The sequence below is a fragment of the Artemia franciscana genome, chromosome 15 (assembly GCF_032884065.1).
Source record: "Artemia franciscana chromosome 15, ASM3288406v1, whole genome shotgun sequence".
Taxonomy (NCBI): Eukaryota; Metazoa; Arthropoda; class Branchiopoda; order Anostraca; family Artemiidae; genus Artemia; species Artemia franciscana.
The window spans coordinates 11,863,204-11,889,624 of NC_088877.1; the positions used below are offsets into that span (position 1 = coordinate 11,863,204).

General features: G+C 36.1%; 1 protein-coding gene and 1 long non-coding RNA gene across 6 annotated transcripts in view; one reads left to right on the forward strand and one right to left on the reverse strand.

The window, feature by feature from the left end:
* Positions 1-26,421, forward strand: part of LOC136036051 (phosphatidylinositol 4-kinase beta-like) — a 206,082-nt gene that overhangs the window by 7,706 nt on the left and 171,955 nt on the right. For 2 of the 5 annotated variants that reach the window (XR_010619616.1, XM_065718007.1), the window contains exons 1-2: positions 15,548-15,661; positions 24,571-24,709. The exons of 1 other annotated variant lie outside the window; for it this stretch is intronic. Coding sequence is in view for 1 of the 4 variants with exons in the window: in XM_065718007.1 (XP_065574079.1) it covers positions 24,588-24,709 (122 nt within the window). In the remaining 3 variants the exon portion in view is untranslated. Of the gene's footprint in view, positions 1-15,547; positions 15,662-24,570; positions 24,710-26,421 lie in introns of those variants that run through there. 2 more of the 5 variants (XR_010619617.1, XR_010619619.1) reach the window with 2 other exon arrangements.
* On the reverse strand, positions 4,306-15,501 carry LOC136036053 (uncharacterized). The gene is made up of 3 exons (XR_010619621.1): positions 15,305-15,501; positions 8,646-8,688; positions 4,306-5,192 (listed from the first exon to the last, which is right to left on the reverse strand). It is a non-coding gene; the product is annotated as an uncharacterized LOC136036053 (long non-coding RNA).

A 26,421-nucleotide genomic window follows, 5' to 3' on the forward strand; every position in this document is an offset into this window, starting at 1 on the left:
CTGCAAATGGATTTCTTAAATTTAGAAGAAGAAAAAAAAAAATGGACATGGCTACGCAATTACAATCAAATAGCAGGAACTGTATTATTCAGAACTATAACCAGAGAAAACGAAACTCAAAATTAAATATAATGTTGTTATTTTTGAAATTCCAACAGTCATAGACCTTTCAAGCAAGTAAATTTGAAATGCACTTATATCAGAAAAGGGTTAACATAGTAGTTTGGGAAGACCTTTTTGGAGTATGTTTTGGCCCTCTATTCATTACTGAAAGTTTCTTATTTCCAAACCTAGCCACTTTCTAAGATAGCAAAAAGCAGCTTATCTAAAATTTTACCATTCCATCCCACCTCTAATGTGCAAATGTATGCTCTGAATTGTATTGATTAATTGAATTCTGTGTAAATCCCTCTTTTCTTCTAATTGATTTAACAGTTTTTTTTTTTAATAATGGAAATTCAATACATATATATAGTTAAGGGTGTATATCTACTCATTAGGAGGTGGCATTTCTGATGCAGATAAACCCAATATTATTAGTAGTAAATTGCGAAGTAGGATTTCTAGGATAAACAATCTTTCCTTGTTTGGAAATTCATGACAATTTTTCTATATTTTATTCTGTAAATCTGAATAATCTCTCTGATGCAACTGAATATAAAGACAAGCCCGACGGTTCAACACAATATTGGTAACAGCAAATTGTGAAGTAAGATTCCAGGATAAACAATCTCTCCCTATTTTGAAAATTGTTGATTATTCTGTAAATCTGATTCATTCTGATGCAACTGAATATCACAGGCCTGATGATTAAATACAATATTGTTAACAGCAGATTGTGAATTAAGATTTCCAGGATAAATAATGTCCCCCTGATTTGAAAATTCTTGACAATTTTTCCCTTATTTTATAGTATAAATCTTAATCTTTCTGATACAACTGAATATAACAAGCCCGACGGTTCAACGCAATATTGGTAATAGCAAATTGTTAACAGCAGATTGTGAAGTAGGATTTCCAGGATAAATAATCTCCCCCTGTTTCGAAAATTCTTGACAATTTTTTCTTATTTTATTCTATAAATCTAAATCTTTCTGATGCAACTGATTATAACAAGCCCGACGGTTCAACACAATATTGGTAACAGCAAATTGTGAAGTAAGATTTCCAGGATAAATAATCTCTCCCCATTTTGAAAATTGTTGATTATTCTGTAAATCTGATTCTTTCTGATGCAACTGAATATCAAAGGCCTGATGGTTAAACACAATATTGTTAACAGCAGATTGTGAAGTAAGATTTCCAGGATAAATAATCTCCCCCTGTTTCGAAAATTCTTGACAATTTTTCCCTTATTTTATACTATAAATCTGAATTTTTCTGATCCAACTGAATATCACAAGCCTGATGGTTCAACACAATATTAGTAACAGCAAATTGTGAAGTAAGATTTCCAGGATAAATAATCTCTCCCTATTTGGAAAATTCTTGACAATTTTTTCCTTATTTGTTCTATAAATCTGAATCTTTCTGATGCTACTGAATATAACAAGCCCGACGGTTCAACACAATATTGGTAACAACAAATTGTGAAGTAAGATTTCCAGGATAAATAATCTCCCTATTTTGAAAATTCTTGAAATTTTTTTCCTTATTTTATGCTATAAATCTGAATCTTTCTGATCCAACTGAATATCACAAGCCTGATGGTTCAACACAATATTGGTAACAGCAAATTGTGAAGTAGGATTTACAGGATAAATAATCTGATGCAACTGAATATAACAAGCCCGATGATAATCTAAGAGAAGTTAAATTGTCACCAAAATGTTTACCCAGTAATTTTTTTTTTCCCAGATTGTCATTCAAACAATTATTTATTTGTTTGGACTGCTTGAAGAGTGTGTGGGTACTACTAGTATATAATGCTGCTAATACTCAGCCAGTCATTACCTCTTCTACTGATATTATTGATTTATGTATTCATCTGATAGCTTGTAAGCTAAAAAGCTTGTAAGTATAACATACGAAATGAAAATCAAAAACTGGCAACTGCTAGAATATTTAACAAAAATCAATGGTAAACTTATGGTTGACGTCACTGTAAAAAGAGGTATTTACTAACTCAGTTTTAAAACTAGGAATGGTACCAGTAGTGACTAAAAACTATCAGGTAATGGTTTCCAAATATTTATTGATCTATTTACAAAAGACATGTCACCCATTTTGGATCTTGGTGTGTGCATGTGTGCGGGGGGGGGGGGGGGGTAAAATTTCAGTGTGTTTTGCCTGGTTGGTGTATAATGACTTCTTTGAAAGAAATTTTCGGAATCCAAATTTCACTTGGAGGATCAGAGCGCTTCCTATGGGAGTGAAAACTCGGCAACCCTAACGCCTCTAAACGTTTTGAATACGACAAATGTCTCAGGTAGGGAATTAGTTTTTTAGCAGATCTTTGTACTGATTCAATTTTCTTCCTATCATCTTTATTTATAGGGCAGCATACTGGAGAGCAATATTCAAGGATACGGCGAACCTTTGACTAGTATAGTTTAAAAAAATTTTCACATTAAGCTTCAAAAATACTCTTTTAATTATAGACAGTGTAAACTGTGCTCTACCTGAGACAATCCTCGTATGCTCATCAAACTTTAATGACGGATCAAATACTATTTCAGGATCGCGGATAGTCCTCACCTCTGGTGCCTTGGTGTTTCTTGTCAAATAGTGAGAATGCGAATTTCCAACCGACTTTCTGTGGAGATAGAGCATGACAGCCAACTTTGAAGTGTTTAAAACCATATAGTTTACCCTGCAGCATTCAGTTAAACTTTCTATATCCTCCTGGAGTAGTTTTTCATCTTGTACCGATCCAACTATCCTATACAACTTCACATTATCAGCAAAAATTTTAACTGTAGAATTTATTATGACTGACAGTAGATCATTTATGTTTACTGCTACTAACTGATACTTGAGGATTTTGCCTGACCAACAACAGCAGCTTGACTTCTACCAATCGTGAAACTTTCAATCCACCTTCGTGTACGCTCTCCGAGATTTTGAGTTTTTGAAACACCTTGGAATGGCATATTTTTTCGATGGCCTTAGAAAATGGAAATATACAATCAAATGGATCACTTTGGTCAGCAGACTTTCTTCGTACTACATGAATGCATCTGCCTGTATGCATGTTGTGCCTAAACCATAGCCCATTTTCTTCATAGTGTAACCGTATACAATTAACCAATATTTTTACCATCATTCTCGAAAATATTGAAGTAATAGAAATTGGTCTAATTTTGAAAAGAATCACGTTTACCAGACTTGTATAGTGGCTTCACGAGAGCTTCTTTCCATCTACATGGAAGAGATCCAGCCGAAAACGACCGATTGAACAGTATGACAAGTGGCTCACATAAAACAGATGCCAAATTGTTTACATAATATTTGTAATACCGTCAATATCTGGGCTTTTACCTGTATCCAACGTTCTCAGCGCTTTCAAAACCTCGGAAATAGAAAATAAATGGTCATCTGTTACTCCATTTGGACTGGTTAAATTACTCCTGATACTAAATTCCAACTCATTTTTTGTCAAACTCTCTGTCCCAGAAAGTTCAAAACTACTACTAAAAATACAGTTGAACTCGGCTCTACAGACGTCCTTTTCTATAAGAATGGTACCTTCCCTAAGAACACTGGACTTATCTCCTGAAAAACGACTATCATACGGCCAAAATGGTTTCGGATTTTTTTCAGAATTCCTAATCAAAATTGACTCAAGCTCCCGCCTATTTTCACGCAACAGTTCGGTCGCATGATTTCTAGCTCTTTTATAAGTTTCCATATTCACATCAGTCCTATCAGCAATGAACGCACTCAAAGCTGCATTTTTTCCTTTTATTGCTTGGAGTACCGGTTTAGGAAGCATTACTCTGTATTTAAACCTTGGGCAGAAATTTATTTTGGGGACAAATGTTTCACGTGCTTGTGATATTGCCTTGAGCAAAATATTGAAAATCATATCTAGCGATTGATCAGGTTTCCTAAACTCATCACATAAATTTAAGTCAATAATAAATTTCTTAAACCCGTCATAATCAGCTTTCGCATAATCATGCCGTATCTTCGTCGATTCAACTTCCGAAATAGATAATCTTAAACTAATAACGGTGGGCGAAAATCAATGTTTGGTACACAATCACTCGACTCGGCTAAAACTAGGTCTAGTGTTGAGGGAGTATGATCAGATCTTAACCTTGTTGGCTCAATCACATGCTGAAAGAATGATTTTTCCGTGCAAAGATTTTGCCAATCTATCTTTGACAGATTAAAATCGCCAACTACTAAGACTGGACAACTATTTTTAGACAACTCACGAAAACACTGAAACTCATCATTTAACGAACAACTTGTATAAAACGCAACCAAACGAATTATTTTACTAGGTCCAGTAGTATGTACATCAAGACAAATAAACTCAATTAAATCAGGAGACTGACAATCCTGCACTATGCTGTATGATAAAAATCTCGAAAATGTACATAAAAATACTTCGAAGATTTTTATGTACACAAAAATCCTTCTCTTTGCTCTCACATAAACTTCAAGGGAATAACCGTTTAAGGGCAAATGGTAAACAGATTGATCTCTGCAGTTCTTTGGTAAAGCTTCCGTGATTACTACAATATGCGGATTTCCTCAGAGATTTTCACACTAAATTCATCCAACTTATTGCATAAACAGTCAGCATTAGTATACAAAACACTTAACTCGTCATTTTTGAACTTGTCCTTCCTATGGGGCACGAAAATTAGCCAACTTCACAAGTTCTGGTCCATTACTGCCATGACATATTTTCCAACCCTTTTCGCCGGCTGACATTTTTTCGTCGAGTTGTATTTTTGATGCATCGTAAGTCATTTTCTCAGCAAGTTCTACACTGGTTTGGTCAGGAGATATCCCGAACTGAGGACATTGAGCTTGAAATAATTTCATGTTCGATAGGAGACAATGACAAGCCAGGTCATGTTCTACTTGGGATCTTAATTGGTCTAACTTTATTCTCTTGCTTTTTTCCAAGCCTCAGAGAAAAACTACACTTAAAGGAGCAATCTCGAAATATTTCGTCGTTAGGACGGCCAAATCGGCGACATTTTGTTCTCTTCTTGTCTGCAAATGCATGTTTTCTGCAATACAAAAAGCTATCAGATTTTTTCTGTTTGTAAATAATATCTGATAAGTATTGAGAGCATATTTCTTAAGCTGAGATAATAGATTAGAATATGAAGGGATGGTGGCTGAAAACTGACATATATATTTTGAATTTTATGTCAGATTGCGTTGAATAACATTTGGAAATATTAAACTTCCTGTAATACAAATAAGTTGTGTATGTAGGCTATGATAGGAATAGCGTGAGGATGGACTGAGATATTTAGATGTTAAAGGTGAATTGTTTTCGTCCTCCAGGCTCATCTGTTTTTTTTTCCAAATTGTCATTCAAACCATTATGAATCTGCAGGGGTTAATATCTAATAAAGTTGTTTGAAATTTTGTGCCTATTTAAGTTGAATAGCAAAACAATAAGAATGTTAAACTTTCTGTAATTTTAATAAGCCCTGAATGTAGGCTATCTTAGATACAGCTGGATAGTGAACTGAGTTAAGTTAAGCTGTCATTGATCTAATCTGTTTCCTAGTGTTGCATTGGAATGAAAATTCCTCCCTTAGAGCTGCTGTAGCTGGAAACCTTAGAAAAGAAAATTACAGCCCCCTCTCCACCTTGTACAGTGGAATAAATCTTATTTTTTCTTGTGCACTTTACTGATGTGTATCTGTTTTCCCCCAGGGGAGATAGTATTGAAAAAAAAATGTTGAGAGAGGGCTTACTCAAAATTAAATTATTATCTGTTGTGTTTTTTTTTTTAATAACTAAAGAGATTTTTTTCTGTCTATTTTGGTCACCAAACAGCAATGTCCAGGAGATGGAGATTCTAAGATAGCCTATTAGTTTTCCAAAGTATTTGCAAAAGACAAATTATTTCTTATGTATATGCAGTAATCAAAACTCCTTACTTACTGTTTTTTATCATAAACAATTTGAAAATATGCAAGAAAATTTATTTTGGGTATGGTTGATATGAAAAAAGTTCAAATCAGTTTTTTTTCTCTTTCTTGAAAATTCAGGGGAAACAGACTAATCTTTCCTTTGGTGTTGACTTGAAAGGGAACCTGAAAAATGGAAACATCAAATATTAATCATATCCTAAAGCGCACTTGTTTTTTTCGTGATATACTTTATAAATTACTTGTATGAAATTGAAGTTTTTTCTCTATGTTGTTGAAAAGGGAACCTGGAAAGGGAAATATAAAATAGAAATTCATATACTAAAACACTGTTGATTTTTAGTGACTTATAAATCACTTATTTGAAAATGAAGTTTCAACTGCTATGTTATCAAAAGGAAAAACTGGGCAAAGGAAAATATGAATAGTCTGGTTTTATGTTATCAAAAGGAAAAACTGGGCAAAGGAAAATATGAATAGTCTGGTTTTATGTTATCAAAAGGAAAAACTGGGCAAAGGAAAATATGAATAGTATGGTTCTAAGTTATCATTAAATAGAAAAAAAACAAGTTTTTATAACTGAAAGTAAGGAGCGACATTAAAACTTAAAACGAACAGAAATTACTTCGTATATGAAAGGAGCTGCTTCTTCATCAACGCCCCGCTCTTTACGCTAAAGTTTGACTCTTTCTCTCAACTATTCTTTTCAAAACAGTAAAAAAACTTTAGCGTAAAGAGCGGGGAGTTGATGAGGAAGCACCCCCTTTCATATACGACGTAATTTTTGTTCGTTTTAAGTTTTAATTTCGCTCCTTACATTCAGTTAAAAATACTTGTTTTTTTTTATATTTAATTTCTGAACGTTTTTGAATCAATGCATGTTTTGATTTTGGCTCTCCGCAGAGGAATAATTAAAACGAAATTTGTATTTATTTTTTTGGCTAAGTGGCTTTCTCATAGTTTTGATCGAATGATTTTGAGAAAAAAAAGAGCGGGGGAGGAAGCCTTTTGGCTGCTTAAAAAGGTAACTAGAACTTTTAGTTTTTTACGAATGTTTTTATTAGTAAAAGGTATACGTAACTTATAAATTAGCTTACGTAACGAACTTTTGTATTCTCATGTTTTTATTACATATATGAGAGGTTTTACCCCCTCGTCAGTATCTCGCTCTTTACACTAAAGCTTAAATTTTGTCCCAATTCATTAAGAATGACCCCTGTATCACAAAAGCCGTAGAATAAATAGTTGAAATTACTAAAAATACTTTAGCGTAGAAGAGCGAGGTATTAGGAAGAGGTGAGCCCCTCACATGCGTAATAATTTCTGTTCGTTTTTAAGTTTTAATGCTGCTCCTTACTTCCAGTTGAAAAAACTTTTTCATATTTATTTTTTCATTGTTTTTTTTTTAATAATGCTAGAAAATCCTGCGCTCCCTTCATGGAAATTGTCTTCCCCCGTGACAAATTCCTCGATGGAAAGTTCCCCCAACATATTCCTCTCTTCTCAACCCTCCCCCAACCAAAAAATCCCCCTGAAAACGTTTGTACACTTCCCAATAACCATTACTATATGTAAACACTGGTCATAAGTTTGTAACTTGTAGCCCCTCCCACAGGGACTGTGGGGGAGTAAGTCGTCCCCAAAGACATAGTTATAAGGTTTTTAGACTACGCTGAATAAAATGGCTCTCTCAGAATTTTGATCCGCTGACTTTGGGAAAATAATTAGCGTGGGAGGGGGCCTAGGTGCCCTCCAATTTTTTTGGTCACTTAAAAAGGGCACTAGAACTTTTCATTTCCGCTAGAATAGCCCTCTCGCAACATTCTAGGACCCCTGGGTCGATACGATCACCCCTAAAAAAACAAAAAAAAAAACAAATAAACACGCATCCGTGATCTGGCTTCTGGCAAAAAATACAAAATTCTACATTTTGTAGATAGGAGCTTGAAACTTCTACAATATGGTTCTCTGATACGCTGAATCTGATGGTGTGATTTTCGTTAAGCTTCTATGACTTTTAGGGGGTGTTTCCCCCGGTTTTCTAAAATAGGGCAAATTTTCTCAGGCTCGGAACTTTTGATGGGTAAGACTAAACTTGATGAAACCTATATATTTATAACCAACATTAAAATGTGATTCTTTTGATGTAGCTATTGGTATCAAAATTCCATATTTTAGAGTTTGGGTTACTATTGAGCCGGGTCGCTCCTTACTGTTCGTTATCACGAACTGTTTGAAAAGGAAAAACTGGGCAAAGGAAAATATGAATAGTCTGGTTTTATGTTATCAAAAGGAAAAACTGGGCAAAGGAAAATGTGAGGTATTAAAACTTGTAAAACTTAAAAGTCTTTTCCTCCGTGTTATCTCAATAGAGAACTTGATAAAAAGAAATATGAAATATTAGTTTTTTGCCAAAGGACAATTGCTTTTTTCATGTAATTTATAAATTCCTTGCTTGAAATTGAAGCTTTTTCCTCTGTGTTGCCTTGAAAGGGATCTTGAAAAAGAAAAATGTCAAATATTAGTCTTATGCTAAAGTACTTTTTTTATTAAAGTAATTTCTAAACTACTTGCATGAAATTGAAGTTTTTTCCTCCGTGTTATCTTAAAAGAGAACCTGAAAATTAAAAATATCAATTATAAGTTATATACTTAAGAGAAACGTTTTTTATTTCAAAGGATTTGTAAATTGCCTACTTGAAATTGACATTCTATCTTCCATGTTGACTCAAAAGAGAACCGGAAATAGAGGAATATCAAATATTAGTCTTGTACCAACGCGCAATAAAAAAAAAAAAAAATACTAATAATTACTTGTTGAAATTGAAACATTTTCCTCTCTGTTGCCTCGAAAGAGAATGTGAAAAAAAGAAATACCAAATATTAGTCTTATACTAAAGTATATTTATTTTATTTATAAATTTATTACCTAAAATTTAAGCATTTTCCTTGATGCTGCCTTGAAAGGGAACGTGAAAAAAAGAACTAATAAATATTAGTCTTATGCTAAGGCCCATTTTTTTCAAAAAATTTAGGAATTACTTTTTACTACACAAAACTTTTACTTAGTCACAATTCTTTTCAAAAAATTATTAATTAACTGCTTGAAATTGAAGCATTTCCCTCTATGCTGCCTTGAAAAGAGAGCATGTAAAAGAGAAATATCAATTATTAGTCTTATACTAAAGTACATTTTTTTCCAAAATTTATTAACTAATTACTTTGAACTGAAGCATTTTCTTCTATGCTGCCTCGAAAGAGAACATGAACAAAGATAAATAGTAAATATTAGTCTTATGCCAAAGCACTTTTTCAAAAAAATTATAAATTAATTACTTGGAATTGCCTCTATACTGCCTCGAAATGAAAACATGAAATGATAATAGTAAAATGTTTAGGTCTAAAATATAAATGCTTGAGAAAATATGTTAGTCCGTGTCCTGCACTGGTTCGGGGACCATTTCTTATCCTAAGACCATTTCTATTTTAATGATTTGAGAATTATGAAAATTATAACTTGAAATGTTACGGCGTAAAAAAAACTTCAATCATATCGACATTTTCACTGACGAATTCAGGTACTTTGAACTGGACTTATTAGGAGTCTCAGAAATTCAGAAGGATGGGTGCATAGCCGAGGATTGGGAGTCTTTACGAATAAGGAAGCCGCCAAGTCTTGTTTAGGGTGGGAAGGTGTTAATAATAGAATGCTGGTGCCCCATTTTATGACTAAAAAGTGCAGGGTATCAGTTATAGTAAAATATGCCCCTGTAGAACCGACTGACGGAGATAGTTGTGAATCAGATGAATTTTACATGCAGGGACATATAGACAGGCTCTCAGGTAGAAATATGATTTTTTTATTTGGGGATTTTAATATCCATGTTGGTAGAAACAGGGTATGGAATCATAGCCTAAATATTTTGGTGTAGATAAAGAAATCAGTAATGGCTTCAGATTGTTGCAATTTTGTAGGTATAACAATCTAGCTAATATCAATACAATATTGTATCATCTGGACAGGTCACAGTTAAAAGGTACGAACGGGGACACAACTAATGAGAAGGAAGTAGTAACATAGATGGGCAGAATATGGGATTTCGCTAAACTGTGATTTAGTTACAGGAAAAGATATAAAAAGGGACTTTGGATGTTAAGGAAGATTTTTTTTGGGGGGAATTAGTCACAGTTCTAAATGGATTAAGAAATAAAAAGACCGCAGATGCTGGATATTGTTGTAAATGATTTTTTTTAATATGGTGGTTGGGAGGTATCCATATTTAAAGGAAGGAGGCTTAAGGAAGGAATTGAGGCTAGTTGCTGGTTTCGTGTTGCATTGGGAGTTAAACAGGGTTACGTTCTATATCCATTTATATGGATCAAAGGTTGAGATGGCTAGGCCACGTTCTACGAATGAAGGATGACAGATTACCGAAGATTGTCCTTTGTGGCCAACCGTCTGGGGCTACACGGAAAGCAGGTCGTCCTTGTCTGGGCTGGGAGAATGTCATAAATAAAGATTTAAAAGAAATAGGAACTTCCTGGAAGGGTGTAAAGAGGGAGGCTTTAAATAGATTAGGTTGGAGGAGGAGCGTGCGTAGCTGTGTTGGCCTCAGGCGGCTTGGTGCTGCAGTGAGTTATTAGTAGTAGTAGTATTTTGATGAACTGTGTCCCAAGGGACACAGGAAAGGCAATGGGAGAACGCGGCACCAAATGGGAAGATAAAACTCCTAAGCTTAGGTTATGCTGATGATTCAAGATTCTTAGATTAAAATGTTGGCAAAGTGAATAAACTTATAGAGGTTTTGTGAAATCAGAATGCAAGGATAGGTTTGAAAATTAATGTCAAGAACTCTGAGTGACTGAGACTAAGAACAAGTGAAGGAGAAGAGGTGATGTTGGGTAATGCGAAGATAGATCAACTGGACAGCTTCACTTGCTAAGGTTGTATCAAACAGTCCGTGGTAACGAACTGTAAATAAGAAGCGATTTGGTTCAATAGTAACCGAGACTCTAAAACACGGATATTTTTGATACATTCATAAGAATCACCTTATTATGCTGGATCCAAACACATGAAAGTTTAGTGTTGCCCACCGAAAGTTTGAACCTTGGAAGATTTGCCTAATTTTCGAAATAGAGAGAAAACATCCCTTAAGATTCAAAGAATCTTAATGAAAATCAGACCATCAGATTTAGCGTACTAGAGAATTTAGAAGTTTCAAGCCCCTATATACGAAAATGTAGAATCTTGCTATTTTTGCCTGAAGAAAGATCACGGGCGTGTGTTTATTTTTTTTTGTATTTGTTTATTTTTCAGGGACTATTGTACCGAAATAATGGTCCTAGAAGATCGAGAGAAGATGCATTCAAACGGAAATTAAAAGTTCAAGTGCCGCTTTTAATTGACCAAAAAATTGGAGGGCAACTGGGCCCCCTCCCACGCCCCTCTTCCCCCAAAGTTATCTAATCAAATTTCTTAAATAACTATTTTGATCACTAAATTTGAAATATCAAATAATTGTGTCTTTAGGGGTAATATGACCCCCCCCCTCCCCACAGTCCGTGGGGAAAGCCCTGTATGTTATTAAATTCGTCTATTGTTTACACATTGTATTTATTATTGGGAAATATACAGAAATTTTTCGAAGGGAGGTGGATTTTGTGCATGGGCTGGATTTTCATAGGCAAAATGTTTTTTCGGGAGGGAAATTCTGGGGTATGAATTTTCCACGGAAAATTTTGCACTCCGGGGATTCGACAGAATTCTTATTAATTGTCTAACATTCTCTTTACCAACTTAATTTTGCATTTGGAGATGTTCCTAGGGAATTATCTGAGGGCTGTTATTTGCGTGTTTTTGATTCCCTGGGAAAAGTTTCATGGAAGGGAGCATTTCCAGAGTGATTGTGAAACTGATTAAAAATTGAAGACTTTTTCAAATGAAAGCATACAAAGGAGAATTTCTCAGGCTGAATTCTCCGCATGAAATTTTACGGGGGGGATTTCAGCAAGACTAGAACTGTCTAGAGAGAATTTGACGGGGGTTGGGATTCGCTATACGTTGTGTTAAATCTCCACGGAGAATTTTCCCGTGAAGGGTGGGGGGGGGGTTATATTTCATGGAAGTTGGACCAGATTTGCCGGCATTGTTTGAAAAACGATCAGACATTAAATAAGAAAGACAAGTTTTTATAACTGAAAGTAAGGAACAACATCAAAACTCAAAACGAACAGAAATTATTCTGTATATGAAGGGTTGCCCTCTCTTCAATACCTTGGTCTTCACGCTTAAGTTTGACCCATTTTTTATCCTATTTTTTAAGAACTGCTACTGAAACACAGGGGTAATTTAATTATAATAAGCAGCTTTTTTAAAAGTTCTAATAGCTTTAGCGCAAAGAGAAATGTATTGACGAGGGGGGAACCCTTCATATACGGAATAATTTCTGTTCGTTTTGAATTTTAATATTTCTTGTCACTTTCAGTAAAAAAAGTTGTTTTTGTTATTTAATTATCAGTAAAGACGATTGGTGTAGTGGAGACGTTGAAAGTTGAATAGCAAAGCCACAGGGTACTGAAATTTTTTTTGGAAGAATAGAAAAATAAATTTGTGAATAAAGATTAGAGTATTAGAAGGTGAGTGGTGACAGGGGTTAAGTGTGATTCTGAACCATGGGCACTCCGAAAAACGGAAATCGATTTGCTAGATATTTTCAAAATGAAAAGACTGACCATGTCTCTGACTGAGTGACTGAAAATATGGTTCTATCCCGCTTTCTAGGGTTATAATGCGAGAAGGAAGAAGGGTAGGGTACGTTCCTCGGATAAAGGATGACATATTGTAACATCGTGTCCTTGTTGGCCAACTCTAACCAGGTTGTCCTATGTGTATTTGAACGCTGGTAAATTCATATAGAACATTGATGGAAATAAAGTATCACTATTAAACAAACACCCTCTACTAACTTCACCGATTCATCACAACTGAAAAGAAAAAGTTCCAATCCATCCCATATCCTTCAAAATACCGCATAGTGGGTAAGTTTGCAGTCTTTAGAAAACTAAGATCCTTCTGATTTGATATAAGGGGTAGAGTGTTGGCTCGCACTTGAATTATGTGTACTTAACATTCTCATTCAGTAGTTTTTTTATATTATCTGAGACGGTCACAAAGTTGAACCAGCCCGGTTTTTTGAATTTTTTGCCTAAAAGTGTTATGTGTTTATTTTAGGTTGAACAAGGTCAATAAGATTTAAGATATGTATATTTTCCATCCGCTATTAAAGTATTTTATATTCTAATGATATTAAACACATTCAAATATATTCTAAAAAATTGTCAGTTAGTGTTGTATTTCCAATGTTAGTTTAACATACTTTTGATCCCTGTAGACTAATGCACACTTTAGTGCATCCTATTAACCTGTGATTAGATTAGCAAAGTTCAAAGCCGAGTTTATGGGAAGTTATCTGTTGGATCAGGCAGAGTTAAATGTTACTTGGTGCCTGAGAAGCTGCTCAGTAGTATTTAAGGACATCAATTTTTAGTTTGTGTTGTGTGCTTAGTGTTAGAAAAGTTAAGTAAGGTGTTTATTTAATTGTAGTGTGATCATGCTTGGAAAGTTGTAGTGTCTACCACAGGGACATACAAATTGGGTAGGGGAGAGCCCGCTGAAATCTCAAATCGCTGGGCACTTCTTTTGATAATTATTCTAATTATCAAATAATCTTAGTTTTTTTTTGTCCCCCCTAAAAATAATTGTTTTATCATTGGTCCCTTACCAAAATATCACGCGTATAGATCTGCCCTAGCCCTCATGTTTATGGAAATATGGGCTTTATGCTCCTTAAATCTGTTGTTAAAGCTTTTGTTTCCATATGCGGAAGAATTGGGTTAGAGGCCCCCCAAATCTTGCATTCTCCACTGTTTTTCTTATAGCACAATTTCTTGTCATTTCTATGGCGGCTATAATCTTATCTATAAAATAATATGAAAAATTGTCTATTGTGAATTTTTCCAGAGTTTCTCTGCCCCACTGGAAAAAAGTCCTGCGCATTTAGTGAGGGAGAAGGTACAGTTGACTAAGACCTTTCCTTAAGCTGTAAGTAAAAGAAAAAGCCACTCTACCGCTCCAGTCACGTTAGGGCTCCTTAATTTTGTTTTTGTTTGAACTTGACCTTTAATGACGGTTATTTGATTGTATTGGGATAGAGAAGGGGCATGCGTAGCCGTGTTGGCCTTAGGTGGCTTGGTGCTGTGGTGAGTTGTTAGTAGTAGTAGCAGTATTTTTACGGTTTTTGCCTTCTGTTTGCCTCAGGAACGCTATCGGTTGCTCAGCCAAAATATTTATGCATATTGGCTTACTTGTCAACGTCTTGGAAAAGTTTTGATATATCGGAGTGATTTTGCTCTTGTAAAAAAAGGCCCGTAAATATCACAAGAAAGACCAAAATTGGCTTTTTGAGGGATGTCGCCCACCGAATGCTTTTTGTTAAATATGTGAATCTAGCAAGTCTAGACACGTAGGTATATTTTTTGTTGCACTAAATTCGCCAAAGAAACGCTTATAATTTAAATTATCCAGAAAATTTGGTGAATTATGGACAAACATAACATCAAGTATTGCGAGGGATACCCCCCTCCTGAAATTTGGCCATGCAACATCAAACCATGTTTTTTGCAGTAAAGACGTTTTTAGCAGTTCGAGTTTTTCGGGCAAGGACTCCAGACCCTTGCTTATCCTTTCCCCTCTCTCAATCTCTTACCCCTCTGTCTTCTATTTGCTGTATATTGAATATGGAAGAATGCGAAATTAGATATCTCGTGGTTCATAAAGCGTTGCCAAGCGACGCAGAAGAAGTGACTACCATGAATAGTACATTTAGCTTGCAACTCTTTTTATTTGAGGGAGTATCTTTCGATTTTGGACTTGTCTTGCCACTTCACTAAAATGTAGTACAGGGTATCTTGTTGTTTTTCGATCAACATTTTAGAGGGGGGAGGAATACACCCACCTTTGTTGGTGGCTTTTTTTGATGGTGATGCCGTGTTCAAGAAATCCCCCATGGCATATTATCTTCCAGCTCTCCAGTTGTGTAATTTGGTCAAAATCCTGGGGGGAGGGGAGCAAAGTTGGACCCAATTTTCCCAAATCAAGTAAATTTGTCAATGAAAATTGAAAACTAGTCATATATTACAATAAAGGCAAAGAATTACTAAAGAAAACTCACCTGTTTCTCTGGATACTGGAATTATCGAGACTTATTTCAATTTGACAAGATGTTTTGCAGAAATTATATAAATCCTTTGTTTTTGTTTAGTACTCAGTGTTCATGTTTATATTAAATGTAATTCATATTTAAACAACCAGTGAAATACAATTCAAAGTGCAAAATTCCGAGATTTGCAATCTGATCATTAAATTGTTCCTCGCTTCTTAGCGTCTCTCGCTCCGCTGCTATTCACTCAATTGACGTTGCCCTGTTTATAAAGTTAGTTTCTCATCATACTTTGAGGATGGTGGTCTGTCATGTTTTAAGATTATGTCTTGTTTGGAGTATCTAAATAGGATTATTTGATATTAAGTTGTAAGTTGAATTTCTGCGTATATTTGATGGGAAATTGCATTAATAGTTTGATATGATGAAAATATAATAGTTTATTAACAAAATTATAACTAAGGATTACGGAAGGGAGGCCGCCCAGACCACGTTATATTGAACGTGACCGAACCAAAATACCAATTGAATATTTAATTAAACTATAGCTATAATTTGGTTTCCCACCGAGCCGAAGCTAATATTGTCTGGTGTAAGGACCGTGAAACCGGCTATTGTCTCATGTTCGCGATAGAAATTGTATAAAAATGCTTCCTCCAGAGGGCCCTGCGTAAAATTCTAGTTAATAGTCTTGCTATCTCAGAAAGGGTTTAGAAAGGGAGGAAACTTCTAGGGATGAGTCTACAGGCTAAAGTATGTCCCGGGAAGGTATTTTAAAGAACCCATCTCCACTCCTTCTCCCTCTGGAGGGCCCTGACCTTTGATGACCTTTAAAAATTTGTGTGTTATAAAAGTAAAACCTTGCAAAATAGATCGTCTGCTTAATTAAAGTATACAAAATTGTTTTCAGCTTTATAACTTTGCTCAATTCCATTTTATAAGGTTTTAAAGATATGCAAATACATTTCCTAAATTTTGGAAAAAAAACATTAATATGGCTCAAAATTCTACTCTATTCAAATAACAGGAATAGCATTTTCAGAACTAAAGGCAGAGAAAAACCAACTAGTAACTGAAAATTAAGATAAAATGTTGTTTTGTCAAAATTTCAATAGGTATAGACGTGTCATATAGGCAAATTTCGGAACCCTATAGAGGGAGAAGGAGTGGAGATGTGTACTTTAAAATGGTTCCCGGGACAAAATTTAACCTGTAGACCCATCCCTGAAAGTTTCATTTTCCTAACCTAAACCCTTTCCGAGATAGCAAGAAGTCAATTAACTAGAATTTTATCGTGAACCATATCAATATTTTTTTTTTCAAAATTTAGGAAATTTATTTGCATATCTTTAAAACTTTATAAATTGGGATTGACCAAAGTTGTGAAGCTAAAAAACAAATTTGTTTTGCTTCATTTAAGCAGAAGATCTATTTTGCAAGGTTTCACTTTTATAACACGCATATTTTGAAAGGTCATCAAAGGTCAGGACCCTCTAGAGGGAGAGGGAGTGGAGGTATGTGCTTCAAAATACCTTCCCGGGACATACTTAGCCTGTAGACCCATCCCTGAAATTTTCATTTCCTAACCTAACTCCTTTCAGAGATAGCAAGAAGTCACTAAACAAGAATCTTACCGAAATATCTGTTAAAAATGATTAATTATATGAGGCGTAAGAATGGTTTGTTTTTCGTTTCGCATAGAATCTGGGTTAAACCTATAGATTTGTACGGGGGCATCTTTAGTGCACAGTAACAAATAGCTTATCAGCTACTTCAGGTTGAGCTACTTTTGGTTCGAGAACCAGTAACACTGGTATTTGTCTTATCTAATAGTAGGGCCTAACCCCCTCCCAGTTGAAATTTTAATGTAATTGTAGTTTTATGTTTGACAAGATACATAGACTTACAATTCCAAATATGACCGTGGCTTTTTGCTACATTGGAAAATATACTTGACAAATGATCAAGACCATATCAAGAAGGGGGAGATAGGAGCTTGAAAATCGACTAAGGTTACTTCCGGGCAGAAATCCGATAAGGCATATGAGATACATCATTAGATTCTTCGTTCAATGCTCTTCCCAAAATATAGCCTAGACAGAATAATCACTGCCGTCAAAAACACATCCTTTTGATGGAGCCAGGTATGCCGCTAGTCAATTTCAAAAGGTTTGCTGTTTTTGTGGAGTTTTCATTACTTTTTTTTACTTATTTCCTACCAGCGGTTGGTTTGTAATGTCAAATAATGTTGAAAAAAATTGCCTTAAGTCAAGCACACGCGTGGAATTCTTTTCAGGGGAGGGGACATCAATAAAATTATTAGTGCCCGAATGAGTCTGTAGTACCCTAACATTTACGAGTTCTTGGGGGGGGGCTCCCAGGCCCTCCCCTGGGTACTTCCCTGTTACTAAAGTATCATGTTCTCATTGTATTTGATATTACCTTAAATCGCATTTGCCAGCGAGATAAGGTGGTAGATCCTCCTGTAGTTCTCGCTGGTGGTGTGTGATGTAATTATGTTGGCTTAGCTTCCCAGTCCAGCCTCCACTCAGCCCTCTCCCAGTCCCTGTCGACTCCAGCCTTGAAGGAGTGGGGAGTCTCAGCTTGGATGGTAGACTCGGATAGGCTATTCCAGAGGGGGACCACCTGAATGGAAAAGAAACCACGTCGTTCCCTTCTCCGACATCCAGGCAGGTGAAGCTTAAGACTGTGACCTCTTGAATTGTTAGCCAGGGAGGGGGTGAAGATCTGGTTCAGGTGACCGGATTTGAAAATTTTGCGTGCCATGATCACATCTCCTCTATATCTTCGATAAGTGAGGGTTGGAAGTCTCAGAGATCCTGGTAAGGGACATTATTTAAGCCACGGACCAGTTTGGTTGCTCTCCTTTGGACACTTTCAAGGGCTCTTGTGTCCATTTTATTTTGGGGAAAGGCCAAAGTCAAGCCAAACTCAAGGTGGGGACGGACAAGGGATTTATAAAGTTTTATAACCACACATGACTTTCTGGTTACAAAAGAGCGCTTAATGAGTCCGAGAGCTCGATTAGCTTTTGCAACATGAGCCTGAGTGTGGTTGTGGAATTTTAAATCTGTGTCCACAATGATGCCTAAGTCTCTTTCCTCGGCAACTGCTTCCAACTGATCACACCCTATATGGTAGGGATGGTGGGGGTTATTATGCCCTAAGTGCAGTACCTTGCATTTCGTTGCATTGAATTGTAGACAGGATAGCCTGTCAAGGTCCAGCTGAATGCAGGCTCTTTCTTCTTCAGTTTCAGCAGGCCCAATGAGCTTACAGTCGTCAGCATATAATGTTAAAAGATTGCATAGATAAGTTGTACAGTCGTTAATATATATGCTGAACAACGTTGGCCCAAGGATGGTTCCCTGTGGGACACCGCTTATAACCGGGGAAGTGGAGGAGAAAACTGGATCGCCATTATCAGTGTAGATCATGACACGTTGAGACCTACCAGTTAGGAATACTCCAATCCAATCAATCACATCCTCATGCACCTGATAAGCTTCAGCAACAGGCATGAGTGTTCAACTTTGTCAAAGGCTTTGGCTTGGTCGAGTAAGATAATGTCTACCGGTTTACCCATATCCACAATTTTAGTTGCATGATCATATGACTGAATAAAGTTGGTGCCGATTGACCTGCCCCTGCGAAATCCATGTTGTCTATCGCTAATAAGCGTATTTTCTTCTATTTTCTGTCTGTCTCATCTGATAATCCCTCATCCCAATTTATATTAGCTAGTTCTTCACGGATTAAAGCGTAATTGGTAAAAGTTCTCTTAAGTTTATCATCACGACTATGGTTAATATTAATGTCATTCATTATACATATGTGGTCACTTGCACCAATAGCTGGGAGGTAACAAGTGGAAGTAATCCTCTCAGGGTCATTTGTAATAAGGAGGTCAAGTAATGATGGTTGTTGTGAATGTCTAAATCTAGTGGGTTGCATTATTATCTGAGTTAGGAAGTTGTCAGCAAGGGTTTGGGTGGTTGTGTAGGAGGGGTTATTAGGGGGGTGAGTACCCAATACCTTCAAACCAACGAACTTCTGGCATATTAAAATCACCATAAAGCACAAGTGATGAATTTAGATTACATAAGATCTGTATTACGTTAGAAACTGCTTGGTAAGATACTAGTTGGTTTGGAGCTGATGGGCTACGGTAAAGCACACCAATATTCACAATTTCAAATCCAATTAGAAGTCTAACTAATACATGTTCCACCCAAGTATTAGTAGGTTGAGAAATAGAAAAATCAATTTTATCTACCTTAATTCCAAGCTTAGTGTAGATAGCCACTCCTCTTCGACACAGGTTACTATCTAGGTTGCTTAGGAGTAAGTATCCAGGGATTTGAATATGTGCGTCATCCAATTTGGTCAAAGAGTTCTTAGGACACGCCTCACAAACACAGAAAACATCTACATCCTTTTCATAAAGTAACACTTTTAGTTCTGAGAGTTTTGGCACTAAAGAATCAATGTTTGTATATAATATTCTTAGTTGCGTCCGTTTTCTTTGGCCGACTGGGCTGTTGCTAGTTCCGGCTTTGTAACTCTGATATGGATTTTCGTCGCCCGAACTAGCAGTGACGTAGTTGGTCTCAGACGCAGCACTTGATGGAGAGACAGAGCTCAAAACCGAAGCCGCGGAAAAAAAGGTTGAACTTATAGAAGTCTTTCTGGCTAGGCTTGATGCATTATTTACACTATTTACAAGGGGTATGGGTAATTCTAGTGAACCATCGAGCGAGGGGGGGGGAGAAGGACTCCCCCCCGGGGGGATCACGTTTTTTGACACGATGGCGCCATCACGGATGACAAGGTTTTTTTCACCGGCTGCTGCACGCCTCTTTATCTCTTCAACTAGTTCTTTCCTTCTCTGGTGGTCTTCATTGGATGCATCAGCAAAGAAGGAGATACTCCCCCTCCTCGCTCTTGAGGCCTTCAATATATCCATTTTCATTTTGTAATCATTTATAGAAAAAAGGATTGGGTTGGGTCTGTCTATGGTACTTGCATTCTTACCATTAGGTAGACGTTTCAAGTTAGTAATAGCCCCGACATTAATTGAGTATTCATCTTTTTAGTAAGTTGAGATGAACTGAGCATCGTTGGTTTGCAGAGGAACGCCATAGGCAATCAGATTAAGTCGTCTTCTGTTTCTGTCTTGCTCTTGTCTCACTATTTTGTGGATGTCTGTTTCGAGACGGGTGGTTATAGAATTTTCCACAAGTTTCTGCACATCATCTATGGAAACCTTTGATTGTATAGCCGTCTCAAGCGTTTCCACCTGAGCCCTCACAGTGTCCAAAGAAGTCTGCATATCAGATCTGAAACCAGCAAACATGTCACGCATTTCACTACAATGGGAGTCGAGAGTGCTTTTCACTATATTTGGAACATCAGGCTTACTGGAACATGTTTTACATAATGGGCATGTCCAAATGCTTCCAAGCCTTTCATTCATTTTGCAGAAAATGTTGTATTCGGCTGTACTCATTCCTAGACATGTTGCACAGAACCATTTATCACATTCATCACACTGAATGGCTGGCGAGGACTCACTCAGAACACAACCAGAGACAGCACACTTATCGACTCCTTTTTTGGGTGTTGCGGGTTTTGGGCGTTTTGAGCTATTGGACGCCATAATTTCAGAATGAGCGGCAACGCTGGGCGGAAAAATTCAACACAGATAGCGCTTAATGAAGAACGGGAAGATGTGCAATTCCCTGGAGAATTAAAATTAAAATGAATTGCCCAAAAGTCCAAATATACCAATCACAGCACTGAGGTAGGTCCCTTAAATCAACACCTGGGGTAACACAAGACCAGGGAAAATGCAAAAAACAAAGAAAAACAGTTTTATCTCACAGTTTAATACATATATATCCAGGGTTCAAAATTATGTAGCCACATGAATTTGTTATTGTTATTATACTTTATTTTGAATAACCTAATTCTGCTTCTTGAGTGTTGTCGGGCAAACACTTTTTTTAACAGGGCGTTTCTTATCTATTCAATTTTGCGCTGGTCATTATTTCTGAACGATGTGCCTGGTCAGTTTGCAGTCGCGGGTGTTCTTCATTCAATCATTTTAAGGTTTCAAATTGAACCTAAAGAGTTTCGCTGTTAATTTTTTTCTTATTTAAACCTAGGTACTCAGATCTAAATTGTTTTTTAGTATAACAGAATTTGTTTGGGGTGGTGGGGGCTTATATACTTAGGAGAATTCGATTTTGCTCGATATATACTGAGGAGAATTCGATTTGTCCAGATATGTTTACCTATCTGTTTACAGCTGTGTTCCTTCTGGTGCTTTTCCCAGTTCTAATCCATGCAAGAAGAGAGAGTTTAGGCTATCCACATTTAATCCAGTCTAAAAGCTTGTCTAAAATTCCCCAGAAAAAAGTCACTGCCCTGGTTACTTGGAATTGTTTACAGAGTAGTTGTTTGGGGAAGTTGTTCTAGGTAAATAAATCCAAGAGGTTTCATGGAAACGCTAATCTTTTTAGTTTCTTTGCTGATCCACAAGAGAAGAGCCCTGAAAGAAAGATCGTTGGACAAGGGGAAAATGTGTGAAATACAATTAAAAGTGCAAAATTAACGTATATAATTTGATGCTAATCAACTCGATTGCTCAACTTAGCGGCTTGTGTATATTTTTGTCGCCTCAGTTTTTTTTTATTATATGAGCATTTTTTTAAGTTCATTAGCATTTTTAAGTTTATATTAGTTTATGAGAATTTTTTGTTCATTTTTTTATTTTGTGCATTTTTAATTTTTTTTAGCATTTTCATTTTTTAAGTTTGTGAGTATTTTTTGACCGCTTTCTAATGTTCATTTACGTGCAAATTTTGTCAGTATATCCCCTTTTGATAAAAGTGGAAAAATACAACTTTAAAGTTTTCCCTCTTGTACACTCTCCATTGTATACATAAACATCATAAACGGGCGATGATGCATAGCAAAAAAGTGTAAAACAGACATTATTATAAATAGTGGATGGTTTTGAAGCGTGGCTACTCAAAAAAAAAACAGAGGGTATTTGCTGGATGTTTTCTGGAGAAATTCCCTACGGGTTGTTTGGGTACCTGAATGACTGACCGTATCTCAAACAATAAGCTGTACAAAAACGTGGTTCTATCCCGCTTTCTAGGGCTATAATAAAAAAAAGTATGATATGGCTAGGACATATTCTGCAAATGAAGGATGACACATTGCCAAATTTTGTCCTTGTCATCCTTGGGAGAATGTAAAGACGGAGGCTCTGAATAGGTTGAGATGGGGAGTGTGCGTAGCTGTGTTATCCTCAGTTGACTTAGTGTTGCAATGAGTTAGTAGTAGTAGTAGTAGTACCATGAGTTCGAATATCTGATAAGACGAATTTTTGCCTGAAAATATACGAATATAAGTGAAAACGTGAGGTGGACGTTTTGGGCTTGACATAACTTGGTCTTTTTTTGCTTGTTTTCCTCAAATGTCTTTTTCATGTAAAGCTCAATGTGTTTTTAGTCTTTCAGTTTCACTTATATTCATAGATTCTTGAGAGAAAAAACAACTTTTTGTCCATTTTGATACTGCTTTAATTTTTTTTAAACATGTCTATTTATAGATTCATATCTGAATAGATTTGAAGTGATGATCTCAAAATAAAAAGTTTGTGTCCCTGCTTAGTGTCCTTATCATTGCTGAAATTAGTATAGGTGTGTGATCACACGGTTCAGTCGGACATAAAATTGTCTGTGGCGATATAAAGTCATCAGGTTCCAGATATCAAAAATCGGATTATTAGGCTTTAAAATGTACCAGTATTTAATGATCTCCCTCTTCTCGTCTGGGAAAATCACACAAAGTATGTTATAATTCATATTGTTGCACTGTTCATTAGGCTAAATTTGCATTAAAGTTTTCCCCAGGTCTGTCCATAGATGTCAAAACTTAAAAATCCGAAATTTTGGACAAAAGAAAGTGTATTTTCTTCCTCTTTTGCGATTACATTTTTTTACTTTTGGCGATTTGTCTTCAAGCTGTCTAGTTGTTCGCATTATTTTGGAAGTTTTGAAAGGGTGGGAAACAATTCATTGACTATCAGCAAATTGACAGTCATATTTTTAGCCTTTATGTAGGTCATCTGTCAGAGCCTTATATATGTCATCTGTCACCTGTCAGCCCCTGTTTGAGGGATCCCCTGTGAAAATTGAAGAAAACGACATAAGATTACAGTTTTATTTAAATTTGCCCCCCTCTGTGTGAAAGGCTCGATATCATCTATAGATCTGACCACTGCGAACTAAATACAAAACTATTTATGAAAATAGGATGGCGATCTTTGACTTTACCTGTGTTTTAATTTCAACCTTATTCTCTTGGTTACTTCTGACATAATTTTCATTTTTATTATATAATCCAGTTACTTTTGTTTCAATACAATTAAACAAATGTTCATTAATCAGTACTATTGGACAGTATGCCTATACACACTCAGTATTCCCTTTTTCTTATAAATCAACTCGATGTCATTTTGAACCAATCCAACTTTGTAGCTCCTTGAAAAGAATCCATTCCATTTCTATTAAAAGTCCGCCTGAGAGACTTCTCGAATTCGGTTGTAATCACCCCCCCCCCCTGAAAATTTGACTTATATATATAAATGGACAAAAAACCTGGTCAGTTACGCTTCAAGCGCCCTCTTGAGCATGTCGTGCCTGATTGAAGAATATGTTGAAGACCCCTACACTATTGTATGTGAGTAGCTATGATACAACATCTGCACATGGGATATATGTACAGGTTGTTTCTGCGAAGGAACCCTCAAATTGTTCGTTAAATAGATACCATTCTCCTAAAAAGACAATGTACTATTTTCTATTCTCTTACTCCCAGGGTAAGAGAATAGTCTTATATCCACAGTCTTATATCCAAGATTTTTGTCCAGGGGAGCGTGTGTACATAGCGGGGGGGGGGGGGTACAAAAAACGCTTCAAAATTTTTTCATATGCAGTTTTTTAGTTTTTAAGTGTCTAACAAATATTTTTTTTTTTGGGGGGGGGGGGGCTCAAGGCCTTTCTAAATTACCACTAAAATCGCAAGAAACTAAACACGTTTTAGCGGCAGAAGGTGCAAGTATTGTGTTCCAGAAACGTATTTCTGGAACACAATATTCACAGACAAACAGTTATTTTTTGCTGCATTTTGTGTTTCAAATTGTGTTATACAGGTGATCATAGAATATATTTCTTTTGCAGTTTTGGGTTGTGCCAAGATGGAAGCAGTTGCAGTTCCTTTCAGTCAGAATACAAGCAAGCCTCCTGTTAACGATAAAAAGTCAACGAGTTCAGGGGCTGCTTATCGAACCCATCAGAGGAACCCTAGCTTGGATTTTAGGTAAATCTTTAATGTTTGATATCTGCCCTTTGATGACCATTCTATCCCCGAACAGCGGCCTTTGAGTCAAAGGTGTAAGTCCCCCTCCTCCCCAGAAATTTGGTTAACAACATAAAAATGCCTTTACAGAGGGGAGAAGGAAAGATGGAAGAGTCTCTAATGAGATTGGTCTGACAGATTCTTCATAATACAAGAAAAATGGGCTATCCTCTGTCCACTTTCATAAGATCTGACTTGTGTGTACTTCTTTAGATTAGCATGTCCATTTGAACCTACAATAGTCATCTAGCGATTTTTCCCACACTTATTTTGGGCTTTTGTGCTCCCTCAAAATTCAATACTGGCTACACCCTCCAGTGAAACATTCTAAATAAAAAGTGTCTTTAAGGGATTGCTTCTGCAGAGGACATTTCTTTTGCAGTTTTGGGTTGTGCCAAGATGGAAGCAGTTGCAGTTCCTTTCAGTCAGAATACAATGTAAAAGTTTACATTGTCTTAGAAAAATCCTGAAAATTTGTGAATTCAATGGGAAATACGATAACTTGCAGGAAAAGCCGTACGAATCACAATTTTTCGAGGATGATCTGAATCCAAAAGTTTCCTATTGTGCTGTGACTCCTTTGATCAGCAATCAAACGTTTGATCAGCAACGTTTGATCAACAATCAAACGTTGGACACATAGTTATATATTTCAGTTTGGATTTACCTCAGTCATGTAATTTATATCACCGGAGGTGTCTGCAAAACACCCTGGGTGATATAAGTGTAGTGTAGTGTACAAGTATAAAAACGATATGATGAATTGAATAAAACGGCCAAGTCCATATACCAAATTAAAATAGAAGAAGGAAAATAGAATATAAGGAAGAGAATAGAATTGAATAGAAGGAAAAGGTGTCCTGGTTTGATTAACAACTGTTAGATAAAACACGTTTTCACAATTAAACATCGGTTCAGTTTTCAGAATCATATATATCGTCTCCTTTTTCTAGTCTATCATTTCGTCTATGTTTATCTACAGCTGTGTTTCAACCTCACATTCTTGTAATATATTTCAGGTCATCGTGTTCATATTCCTGTTTTTAACGCAAAAGAAGCGTACATTATAGTATCTATGATCTACTAGTCCTTCTCACCTTCTTTAGCCAGAGGCGTAGCTAGGTTTTTTCAGGGCACTGGGACAACGCCAGTTTTTGTACCCCCATTCATCTCCCACAATCACAACCCCACTATAACTAGAAAAAATTTAGTTAGCGCCCATAGATGCTGCAACAGGAGACATCCTCCCCCGGTCTTAATTCAGCTTCCATTTATGAGTTATCCGAGCAAATTTCTAAGAAAACTGAAAAACTCGCTCCATTAATGGTCGTTTGGGGCTGTTGTGTTCAATTTGAAGTGTTTGAGCAAATTTTTCAGAAATTTTGGCGATATTTCCTTTTGCTAAGCCTAGTATCGGTTAAATTAAACTAATTTTTGAATAAAACATCTTATTTATATGTTTTTTATTTATCGACAAATTTGTAAATTTATTTTATTATCCGAGTATGCTTTTCAGAATTTTGTTTTCAAATTTTAAACAAATTTTTCTCATTTCAGCATTGCTTCTAATCTCGAATCTGTTTCGTTTAAAGTTCCGCAGCTAATTTCCGAGGAAAAACATGTACGGGTGCGACTTTAGTTGATGATATGAAAGTGTTTTAAAGTTTTTCAGT